The sequence below is a fragment of the Echinops telfairi genome, unplaced genomic scaffold (assembly GCF_000313985.2).
Source record: "Echinops telfairi isolate 266 unplaced genomic scaffold, ASM31398v2 ScPeMD7_7469;HRSCAF=8507_0, whole genome shotgun sequence".
Classification (NCBI taxonomy): domain Eukaryota; kingdom Metazoa; phylum Chordata; class Mammalia; order Afrosoricida; family Tenrecidae; genus Echinops; species Echinops telfairi.
The window spans coordinates 83,195,244-83,207,580 of NW_022111372.1; the positions used below are offsets into that span (position 1 = coordinate 83,195,244).

The 12,337-nt window shown below is 54.9% G+C and overlaps 1 protein-coding gene across 3 annotated transcripts in view; it reads left to right on the forward strand.

The window, feature by feature from the left end:
* PDGFRB (platelet derived growth factor receptor beta) overlaps positions 1-4,745 on the forward strand; it is a 37,097-nt gene extending 32,352 nt beyond the window's left edge. For all 3 annotated transcript variants that reach the window (XM_045284790.1, XM_045284789.1, XM_045284791.1), the window contains 3 exons: positions 219-324; positions 1,249-1,478; positions 2,655-4,745. In XM_045284790.1, the coding sequence (XP_045140725.1) occupies positions 219-324; positions 1,249-1,478; positions 2,655-2,934 (616 nt within the window). In that variant the 3' untranslated portion in view covers positions 2,935-4,745. The remainder of the gene's footprint in view (positions 1-218; positions 325-1,248; positions 1,479-2,654) is intronic.
* The last annotated feature ends 7,592 nt before the right edge of the window (positions 4,746-12,337 follow it).

The following is a 12,337-nucleotide window of genomic DNA, read 5'->3' on the forward strand; positions in this document are numbered from 1 at the left end:
CTGTGGTGTCAGGACACTGGCCTGCGGTGGAGGGAGGGAGCCCCGTGAGAGTAATGGGCTGCGGACATGTAGAATCACCTAGAATCACCACAGCACTCTTACCCTCCCTGGTGCCTTGGCGGTTATTCAACTCCTTCTGAGCCTGGCAGCCTCAGCTCCCCTCCTAAGCCCAGCCTTGCACTAAGCCCAGCCCCTGAGCCCCTGCCTTCTCTCTGCAGCTACGAGATCATGCGGAAGTGTTGGGAGGAGAAGTTTGAGATCCGGCCCCCCTTCTCCCAACTCGTGCTGCTGCTTGAGAGACTGCTGGGAGAGGGCTACAAAAAGGTATGTTGAGGCAGGGAAGGGGAGAGGAACACAGAGTCTGGTCCGTGAGCCAGACACCAGGTATGGGTTCCCCTTTGTCCGTCTCCCTGCAGTGCTAGGAAGGGATGGGCGATGGCCCTCAGTGTATTTTTGCAGCAATGTTGCACTCAAACCTTGTGTGGCAGGTTTCAAGGGGGCCGGGGGCCCTGCAGGCCCATGCACTGTGCGTTTCTTCACGCCCACCTCTGCCACATCCCAGGACTCCCAGAAGACCCGAGCAACCCCGCCAGGAGGAGGGTCAGGCCCCACTTCACTAGGCCCCATGTGCAGGTGTAGACAGGAAAATGGAACTGGTGCTCCTTACAGTCGGCCTCTGCCCCACAGCGGGGATCAGAGCGAGAAGGGACGCAGCCAAGCCTGTCCCTTCTCTGACCCCCATGCCCAGCCCATGTTCACTGTGGCTCACAGACCAGTGGATACATGGACATCATCCCCTTCATGGTGAGGGAAGTGGAGACCCCCGGAAGACCAAGATCCCAGACCTGTCCGGCCTGAAATAAGAGATGGGTTGGTACTGGGCAGTCTCAGCTCACCTTTCTTGTGAGCAGGAGGCAGGAAGCCCGGCGTGTGGCCTTGGGTGACCCCTTGTTGCCCAGCGCACCTATTGTCTTCATGTCTGCTCTGACTCGTAGCCCCCCACAGGACAGGGTAGAACTGGCCCGTAGGGTTTCCCAGCCTGGAATCTGTTCAGAAGCAGGCTGCCACATCTTCTCCATTGGAGAAGCTGGTGGGTTTGAACCGCCAAACTTTTGGTGAGCCAGAACTCCTCTCCTGGGCACCTGTGACCTTACTTATACGAGGGAGGAGGGGCTCAGTTCCCCAGTCCCGGAGGGCATTTCTGGTTCTGACCATCTGTGTCTCTGGCTCCGTCTGCCCGTGGAGCAGAAGTACCAGCAGGTGGATGAGGAGTTTCTGAGAAGCAACCACCCAGCCATCCTTCGCTCCCAGGCCCGCCTGCCTGCCTTCCACAGCCTCCGCTCTGCCCTGGACACCAGCTCGGTGCTCTACACCGCCGTGCAGCCTGAGGGTGACAACGACTATATCATCCCCCTGCCTGACCCCAAACCCGAGGGGGCCGAGGAAGGGCCGTTGGAGGGCTCACCGAGTCTTGCAAGGTAGCCACCCTGACCAGGGCCCCCCCGGCGGTGGTGTGTGTGGTGTACCAGAAGGTGTCTGTGCGCTGCCCGGCCTGCCCCAGCAGAAGTGGCCATGTCCCTAGAGCCATTTGGCCTATGGTACCCTGGGGCGGAAATGATAGGCTGATGAGAGAAACAATGCTTTGGGTCTCATTTGCAAGGAGGCTGCTTCCTCTAAGAGCCCACAGGCCATCAATTCTTCCCCAAGGGAGGAAAAGCTTGCTCAGTCACCTAGTGCCCCCATAGTGGGGTGGGGGGGCTTCTGCACCAGTGCCCGAGGGTCCCCAGGGAGCAGAGACAACTAGGAATGCTCAGGCCAGCATTCACACTGGCAGGGAGATTTGTCTTTGCCTTGAGATGTGGTGACATTCCAGTGTGGGGAGAGGGGAGAGGAAGGCCCACCTATTGACTGGACCTGATGTTCAGATAGGAGCTCCTCATAGCCAGGGAGAAACGTCATCCTGCCCCACCCCCAGCCCCACCAGGCCAGACTCACCCCAAGGCAAGATCTGTATCAAGCGAGATCTCTATCAGGGTGCAGTGGCGGGAGCCCCAGGCTAGCTGCAAGAGAACAGGCTGGCACCTTCTCCTCTGTGAGCCTCGGTTTCCCATAGGTGCCCAGAGCCCACTGAAGGCCTGCCTTGTTCTGATTGTTAAGAAACTCCTCATGGGCAGTGAGGGGAGCAGTTCAGCTCAGAGCTCAAACAGTTTGGGGGGTGGAGAGGCCTTGTTCTGTCTCCTCACCCCTCAAACATGCAGCTTCACCCCTCTGCACTCAGTTCCTCATCTGTACACTGGTGCGGCAGGGCACTTCTGTCTGTAGCCGCGGTGAGGGCCCCCTTTCAGGAGTGGGGATGATGGGGACGGACCATGGGTGGGAGCTTTGGGGCCAGCTGAACTCCCCCAGAACCCTGGCTCCTTCGCTGAAGGCTGTGTGACCCAAGCACTTATGTGGCCTCCTGTAACCTCCCTGGGCTGCATGCCCAGCGTGGAATCTGCTTGCAGGGTGTTGACAGGGATTCGATGGGCAAACGTGTGGAAGGTACGTGGTCCAAGGCCACACGCAAAAGTGCTCGTCAGGTTACTGTTACCTTACTGTGGGTCCCTCCCAGCACCCACCCCTCACTCACCTGCCTTCTGTGTCCCCCTCCCCAGCTTCACCCTGAACGAAGTCAACACCTCTTCCACCATCTCCTGTGACAGTCCCCTGGAGCCTCAGGAGGAGCGGGAGCCGGAGCCGGAGCCGGAGCCCAAGCCGGAGTCTAAGCCTGAGCCTGAGGCTGAGCCCAAGCCTGAGCCTGAACCCGAGCCCAAGCCCGAGCTGGAGCCGGAGCCGGAGCCGGAGCCGGAGCTTGTGTCTGAGCCGGAACCGGAGTCACTGCTGGTTTCAGGCTGCCCAGGGCCTCTGGCCGAGGTGGAGGACAGTTTCCTGTAGAGGCCGGCCCTGCCCCTGCCTGCTGGAAGCTCCCTCTACCTCCCAGCACCCAGCACCTCCTGGCCTGACCTGGCCTGCCATCAGCCAGGCTGCCCCATTAGCTGCCCTCCTCTGGAAGGCATCCAATCTGGCACGGTACGTCCCAATCCCAGGGACTGAGGTGGCAAGAGAACCACGGCTTCCCCCCACACCGGGGCCTCAGTTTCCCCCTCTGTAAGACGGGATAGTGGGGCTGGGGGGGGCGGTGTCCCACAATCTGCCATTGTGTCTCTGACTGACAAGTGGAGTGGGGAGTCCGGAATCCCTTTGGAGCAGCTTGGGTTAATGAGGTGGCAAATAGTTTCTCCCTTCAGCCAACCAGCCCTCAGGGAGCTGCAGCCTGCGGGCCTCTCTGACCTGTGTCTCTGCTGCACTGGCGAGGCTCCCGGCGGACTGGGGCCTGGCCTTGGGCAGCGTGGGCTCAAGCAGAAGACCATTCTTCACGTCCCCAGGCCCGAGCTAGTCTGGGGCCGTGTGTGCTTCACTCACGGTGGGGCTGGGCCACGCGTGGGACCCCCCCCACGCCCCCACGCTGTAGCTCTTGCCTGGGGCCCTCCGGACACAGCCCTCCACCGACTGCATGCAGTCTCCGTGTCTCCTGGGACCTGGCGTCTTCTCTATAAGCACCCTCAGTCTGCTCTACCCACCAGCCTCTCAAGGGCCAGACTGGCTCTGTGATGCTCGTGTGGACATGCCTGCAGGCGGTGTCCACATGCGGCCGGTATGCGGGTGGCCTTGCCTGCCTTGGGCCTGCTATGAGAGCCTGGAGGAAGCCTGGCTCTCTGGGCCACAGCACCCACCTTGGAAAGTGAGCAGGCTGAATGCACGACACCGAGTGCCCCGTCAGCGCTAGCATCCTGGAATATTCTGGGGACGGGGGCTGCCTGGTGAGGCAGAGCTGGACACCCCAAACCCTGCTCTGGGGGTCAGCTGGGGTCTCGGGAGTTTCCGGAACACACATCACGCTCCAGAGATTCAGGAACTGTGCCCCTTCCCCGGCAGCCTCGGGAAACCAACTGTCCCTGCCTTGACTTTGGGTGACAGCCGCGTCCTGGAAACCCCCCTCCGTGCAGCTGCCCTGGGGACGCAGCGAGACCTCGGGACCCCTTCCAGACCTCCTGTGACCTCTCTGGAGTCATTCTGGGGTACGGAGGGCAACTCGAACCACCCAGCTTCTGCTGCCCAAGCCTATGGCACAGACACGGGCAGTCAGGAGGCCCAGAGGGCCCTGTCAAGGACAGGACGCCTGGCATGGGTGCCGCGGGAAAGGGGTTTCAGACTCAGGGCTGGTGGATGGTCCCCAGCCCAGACCTCCGTGGTCTCCCTGCTGTTGGGGGTGTCCTGTGGCCCTCCAGCTGTCCCACTGCCGGGGCAGTGCCCCATGGGGGGTGGTTCTCCTGCTCACCTCAGTTCCTCTGCCAGCCACAGTGACCCAGGAGCATCAGAGGTGCTGAGGGAGAGGGGACAGCAGCCAAGTGTGCAGGCAGGGAGAGGTGGGGAGGGGAGGGGAGCTCTGGCACCAGCACCCACCCCTGCTGGTGGGCACTCTCTGCCCCCCACCTTGCCGGCCCCTGAAGCTGGGCCCAAGAGAAGCAAGGGGGCTCTCACTACGGTACCAAAGATGTAATCACCTAGGTCTACATATTTTTAGGACTCACGTTAACTCACATTTATACAACAGAAGTGCTATTTTGTATGCTGCGCAGTTTTTCCTATCTGTACTTTTTTTTAAGAGAAAGATTTTAATATTAAACACGGTGCTTCTCCCTTAAGAGCTTCAAGACCTCTCTCCGGTTTGATCCCCGTGGGCCTGCCACCCCGGGGGTGTCTCAGTCCGGTCCCTTCTGCTTTGAGCTTTGTTGTCTCGGTGGATCAAACACGCACTTTCACACTCTTCCTTCCCGAGGGCCACCCAGTGGGGCCTCCATTTCCCAGGCGGTGACATGGGTGGCTGTTCTGGCTCTGCAGTGACAGGACTGGAGCTGTCGGGAGGCTCTGGGCCGAGGAGCCCCTCCTGCTACCCCCCACCCCCCCACCATGTGCTTTGGCTTTGGTCGGTAAGCTGGGTCACCCTTCCGGCCCTCCCCCCTCCATCCTGCCCTGGGGTCCAGATTGCAGCTGGCACTGCCACGGTGAGGAGTCTTGGCCAGAGCCCCGTCGTCGCAGGCCCAGGTGAGGAGCGGTTGGGTGCCAGGTAGAGCGAAGCAGACTGAGTGCCCAGTGGGGCCTGAGAGCAGAGAGAGGCTAGGCAAGGGCAGGAAGAGGAGGGAGGGCAGTGTGGCCCGGAAGACGCTGGGGACAGATGGGCCTTGGCTCTGAGGGCAGAAGGGTACAAGCCCAGCTGGCAGCACAGCACTTCTGGGCTCAGCAGGGCAGGAGTGGTGGGGCTGGCAGAGCTGGCATCTTGATCCCTGCTGAGCAACCCGGCTGCCCAGAGGCTGCCCTTCCTCCCTCAGGGAGCAGCATGGGGCTGGGTCAGCCGTTGTGGGTCGGGGAGCTGTCAGAGGTGACAGGCAAAGCAACAGGGTCCTGGACCCTGGGCCTCCCACCTGGCCTTCTTGGCATGGGTCGCTTGAGGTGGGGCCAGCTCCAAGCCTGAGGTCTACACCTGGCTGTGTGACTTTGGGCTGGCTCCCTGTGCTCTCTGAGCAGAGGCAGGGGCCCCTCAGTTTGGATCCGGGGGAGTGACACCTCATTTTAGAGCTGCAGGCCAGTGGCTACAAGTGGAGAGAGGAACAGAGCTGTAGGGCAGCTCTGACTCAGAGGCCGGGCCGCCAACTCAGGGGCAGCTGAGCCACGCCAAGGGAAACCCCAGCCTGCCCCACCCACCAGCCCACTGCAGGGCCTAGTCTTGTAAGGCCCCTCCTCCCAGGTGTCTTGGCTTTAGAGAACACTGGAGCCCGAGACCGCCTTTCTCCTGGCTGTGGCTGGGGGTGAGCACACCAATTCCTGGATCAGCCCCATACAGAATCAGCAGCCCACGCTCCAGACAGACGCCTGCCAGCCCAGAGCCGCCTCCTGCACCAGGCCACGCAGCCTGGTTAGCAGCATTTCTTGTCAACTTTAATCATAGAATCATATGTGCTATCACTGCAAATTGCTTAAATGTAATATCTCTTAGATTATATGAATACTCACGATGAAATTGGCTTAGAAAATCTACATTGAATCACATTATTAGTTACATTATGAGTAACTGAACAGATATTAAATAACTTTCCCCTTTTCCTTTAATTATTACTTCAGTCTTAAAAAAGTTATTGATACGGGTTTATAACAACTAAAAAACAACAACTAACACAATGAAACTCGCTGCCCTTGAGTTGGATCTGACTCACAGCAAAATGTAAGAGAGTGCAGACTGGCCCTGCGGTTGCTGAGGTCTTAAAGCCTCACGGGGACAGAAAGCCTCCATATTTCCCCTGCAGACAACTGGGGGGTTTGAACCATCAATCTTGTGGTTAACAGTTTGATGCATAGCCCACTCCTCCACCAGGGCTCCACAATGAAACAGCAAGAAATTTGACAAAATCAGTAAGGATCAAACCACTGATAGCAGTGTAAACAACAGTGTGTCCCGGTAGCAGGTGCAGACAAAGCCATGGGATTCAAAGTGTGGTTGTCATTGGGTAGCGACGACAGCACTGACCTGAGCACAAGAGAAGGTTCAAAAAGTAAGTTAGCCTAGAGCGTTAGCCTGGTAGGTGTGTTGATACCTGTAAGCTGGCTTAGGAAAACTGGTTTTGGCTGGAAGTGGACAAGGAAGGGCCTGCTGCGGGCTCCTGGGGTGGGCTGACACTGGTCAGGAGGGAGATGACCTTGGAGATGACCTTGAAGATGCAATGAAGAGTCCTTCCTTGGTCGCAGTTCCTTGCACGGATTCACCAGGGCGTCCTCTGGGCATCCGTGGGCCCATCAGATGAGTATACCGGGCTGCTACCTGTTCTAGCCCGGCAAGCTGCTAAGCTGACCTTGGACCCCACTGATATCCCCCTAGGACTCCGAAACACAAGGCCATCACTCCATGCACAAAATGGCCTCTCATTACCAGTCCTCCAGCCCGCCGCAGGGACCCGCGCCTCTCATGGGGATTAGCTTATAGGACTGGGAGAGAGCTGCAGGTAGGCCCTCATTCAATGGCATGGGCACTTTTTTTCCTCTTTTTTGATTGTGAACATTTTGTGTGGTTTGGGGGAAGAGTCTCTGGGCAAGATGACTCCCCTTCAGGGATGGAGACACGGCTGGGCGGTGGCTGGGTCGCAGCCCTCTCCCTGTGGCACTGCTCTCCTGGCTGACTTCCCCTCTGGGTCTCCTGCTTCCCTTCGCACCCATCCCCGCCCCGCCTGCGCCCTGGGGCTCTCACCTTGCGGATCTGTGAGTTGCACGTCCCTCATATTCTTCATCCTTGCGCCTGCTCTCCGTAGGTCTATTGTCTGGGAGGGGGTTCCACTCTTCGTCAGAGGGGTGCCTCGGGCTCACTGTCTCGGAGATTCCACCAGCCTCATTCAGCCCAGTGGGTTTAACTGTACTTAGGTGAGTTTAAAGTTACACTGGTATGCGTTTCTCTGAGCTCATCAGCTGTGCTTTCCGTCAGATTGGTCAGTAGTGGGAGTAGAGGGCACTATCTAGAGCAGTGGCTCTCAGCCTTCCTCAGGCCGCAGCCCTTCAATCCAGTTCATGTGGTGGTGATCACCCCCAACCATAACATTACTTTTGTTGCTACTTCATAACTGTCATTTTGTTACTGTGATGAATCGGCCGACCCCTGTGAAAGGGTCATTCAACCCCCGAAGGGGTCACGACCCACAGGTTGAGAACCACTGATCTGGCTCTTCTGATCTCAGGATGATGAAGGTTGTGGTTCCCACGGTCCATTAGTCCGTTGGACCAATTGTTTCCTTGAGTTTCTGGTTTTCTTGTCTCTTCCTTGCTCTGGATGGGAAGAGACCAATGGCCGTGTCTTGAATGGCCACTTGCAAGCTTGTAAGACCATTTTCTGTTCATTTTAGAATAAGCTGCCTTTTTGCTGCTATAGACTGGTCTGTAGCTAAACCGATATAAAGGATCGTGTTTCGAAGCAGCATGTTCAGGTTACTTTACAGATAGAACTTTGTTAATATTCAAAGAGGAAACTGGAAGGAAAAGACAAAGAACTATTTGGTCGCTATTACTAACCCCTGGGATTTTAAACTAAAAATCACACATTTCGACTGAAACGCTGCACAAAAATGTCACAGCCATTTTAGTGTCACTCTCTCCGACTGCCATCTCCTGTGGTCTACAGTCTCCATCTGGCAGAGCGTCAGATCTGCACGGTGGCATCCTGGACATCCTCTAACTGCATGAGAGGGACAGAGCACCACATCGGGACCAGCCCAAAGCTGCATCCTAGGAGGTGAAGATCAAACACACTGCCTCCCTCCAGCCTTCTGACACCCACTGTCCCTGCCACGCACCACACCCTCTAGTTCTCTGCTGGCCTTGAGAATCCCTTACAAGGGTCTTGCGGAATTCACAGATCATACTTACAGTTCAAGATGAGAAATTACCTGGGATGTTGTTCTTGAATCAAGACAGCCCTCTTCACAGGCATGGTCTCCGACAGGCCTCCTGCTGCCCTCAGCCCTGGACCTCTGGAGCTGCCCCAGCCCCTGTCCTGCTCAGACAAGTAGTACAAAGCTCTTTAGTGCCACCAGTAAGTGGCCAGCGGCTTTGCAGTCCACCAGCAAGTCTCTGTGGCCAGGAAGTCCGCCACCCAGTCACCTGCCAGACTCTTGGTTCTGCTGCTTCTGTTGCCACGGTGTCTCTGCCCCGGCCGGCTTCTCTGTCTCTGGCATCACATCTCTGTCTGTTTCCTGGGTCTAGGAGGGCCTCAGCACGAGGATCCTGAGTCTGATGGGCACACTCTCCTCCTAGCTCTTCCTCCTTAGTGATAGTGGCCCTCACTGCCTTGGGATAGGCTCTTAAAGCAGATTGTGGAAGGACAAAACTGACCAATCCTCTCATGAGGGTTCCTTATATCCCTTATTTGCATGGTCCCACCACACAAGAGGGCCAGGCGCCTTATTTAATTAGAAAACTATCCCAAAACCGTAATGAGCCACAAGCACCTCATTAGCACCTCTCTCCTCACTGCCATCGAGGCGAGGCCGACTCATAGTGACCCTTCAGGACAGGGTAGAGGTGCCCCTGTGGGTTTCTGAGACGGTAATTGTTACCAGGAGTAGAAAGCCCTGTCTTTCTCCCAGGTGGTTTCAAACTACTGACCTGTGGTTTGCAGCCAAATGCATAACGATTATGCCACCAGGGCTCCTATTTGCATACTCTAACCTAATTTTTTAGTGTGAATTATAAGGCCGTATTAGAGGAGTCCCACACTAAGTAATTTACTGTGTCATAAAGGTCTTCAGTCCCTTCCACGACTCGCTCATGGGGCCCTTGGGCAAATCACATCACCCCAAGCTTCAGTTTCTCCATCTGCAAATGGAGCTAGGAGACCCCGAGAACTGCAAGTCATTAATAAGCCCCACTTGCTAACTGGAAGGTTGGTGGTTCAGATCTACCTAAAGGTGTCTCAGAAGAAAGGCCTGGTGATCTGTTTCTGAAAAATCAGCCATTGGAAGCCCTGTGGAGCTCAGTTCTACTCTGACACATTTGGGGCTGTCAGGAGCCAGAATTAACTCCACGGCAACTGATTAATGATGCTCATGACACCACAGTGAGATTAAGGATGGAAAACACTGGCTTCTACTGACTAAGTGGCTGCTTTGAGCAAGGGGCAGCCTGCTGCTTCAGACACAATTATTGTTGAGCCCCCATAACCCTAGGAAGGAGCCCACATCACTACTACCCCCTTATTACAAATGAGAAACACGTACCGTTGAAGCAGCTAGCCCAAGGACACCTGGTTGCTGTGTGCCAGGGATGGAATAGGCTCAGTAAGTGTGTGGGATAGATGCTATTCTTACTGTTAGCTACCAAGCCATTAACCCTGACTCATGCCTCATGTACATGGAACGAGATACTGCCAGTCCTGCCGTCTCTACAATTGGTTGGGGATCGGATGATCGTGGTTCATTGGTTTTCATTGGCTGATTTCCAAAAGGAGTCCACCAGGCCTTTCTTCCTCGCCATCTTCTTCTGGAAGCTTCGCTGAAGCCTGTTCAGCATCGTAGCCACACAGAAACCTCCACTGGCACATGGGCAGTGCCTGGGGATGGGGTGCTTTGGCCAGGAATTGAACCTGTGTCTCCTGAATGGGATGTGAGAATCCTACCACTGACCACCAGTGCCGTGAGTGTGTGTGTGTGTGTGTGTGTGTGTGTGTTAGGTGCCAACAAGTCAGTTCCAGCCCATAGCAACTCTAAGCACAATAGAATGAAACACCGAGAGGTCCTGCACCATCCTCCCAATTGTCCCTTTGCTTGACCCATTGTTGCAGCCACTCTGTCAATCCATCTTCATGAGGGACTTCCTCTTTTTAGCTGCCCTTCCACTTTACCAAGCAGGATGTCCTTCTGCAGGGACTGATAGCCAATGCACGTAAGACTAAGTCTCACCCTCCTTCCCTCTAAGGAGCACTCTGGCCCTACTTCTTCCAAGACAGACCAGTTTGTCCTTTCAGCAGTCCATGGTGCTTTCAGTGTTCTTCTTCGGCACCACGAGTCAAATGAATCGATTCTTCTTCACTCTTCCTGATTCAATGTCCAGCGTTCACATGTATGTAAAACAATGGAAAAGACCTCACATGTATGTAAAACAATGGAAAAGACCTCACATGTATGTAAAACAATGGAAAAGACCATGGCTTGGGCAGACGCACCTCAGTCCGCAAAGCAACATCTTCCTTTTCATCGCTCACGAGGTCTTGGGCAGCACATTTCCCTCATGCAACTCGTTTTTTGATCTCTTGACTGCTGCTTCCATGTGCATTAATTGTAGATCCAAGAAAGACAAAAGTCCTTAATAACTTTAATCTTTTCTCCCCTTATCATGATGTCACCTCTTGGTTCACTTGTGAGGATTTGAGTCTTCCTTACATTGTGTTCTAGTCTGCACTGAAGGCTACAATCCTAGCTCTTCATCAGCAAGTGCCTCAAGTCCTCCTCACTCTCAGCCAGCAAGGTGGGGTCACCTGCATCTCCCAGGTTGTTAGCAAGCCTGCTCCCAGTCCTGATCCGCATTCTTCCTCATGTAAGCCAGCTCCTCTGGTGCTCCATTTGCTCAGCACACAGACTGACTAAGGAGGATGAGAGGATGCCCCCCAGAAGCACACCTTTCCCGATTCGACACCATGCAGGCTAATGAAAGGAGTACAAATCAGGCTGGTGGAGGGCTTGAGCCTGCTGGGCCACCCTGCTGAAGAGGGGGCACGGGAGGCGGGGTCACTGAAGGTCAGCTTCTGCTGCGCATCTGCCTCTGAGCGTCTCCACTCAGGCGAGCTCAGAGGGTCGCTGACGCTTTCCTCCCAGACAGATGAGCCACCGCACCACACAATTCTTCCACCGCCCTACTCATAGCCGGGGACCTTGTTCCTGGAAAAAGAGGGACACAGAGGAAGGGACCCTGAGCTTCAGCTGCTGAGGACCTCACAAAACGTCTCTAAAAGGCCTCTTTCACTAGAGCTTACTGCTCCACTTGAGAACAATTATATAAAAAAATCAACTTTCCAAAAGCATTTCTGTAACATCTGCCTGTATGTTTATAAAATCCAGGACTAAAATATATGCTATCGAAATAGAAAGTCTTATAATTCTGCTTCACACACACTGCTAAACTTTTACTTATGTGTCTGGACTGTTTCCCCCTTATATGCAGCTAATGTTTGTGTTTCGTATCTATAGATAAATATAGACTTATAATTTTAAACAAAACGACCACAGATGTCATTTTGCAGCTTCTTGTTTTCCACTTGACGAGGTGTGATGGGCCTGCTCACATACTTTGTAAGCAGGTTTATTGTGTAATGTTGTTTCATTGACTTGAATCCCTCAACTGATTGACTTTTAGGTTGTTTAGGCTGTTTCGAATTTTTATCAGCTACATGTCTGTGTGCGTGTCTGCACATTTGTACATTGTTTCCATAGAAGACATTGCAAGGCACAGACTTGCTGCCTAAAGGGAATGAACTTTTCAAATGCTACTCCCAGGGCTTCTGGGAGGCTAAGACAACCAGGCGTCAAAATGATAAGCTCAGAACAAGAAAGCCACCCTCCCTGCTGCCGTGTTGATGTCGACTCAGATCAGCTCTGGAGGACAGAAGTGCCCCACGGGGTTTCCGAAGGTATACATCTTTCCAAAAGCAGACTGAACATCTTTCTCCTCTAAAATAGCTGCTCGGTGGGTCTGAACCACCAACCTTTCA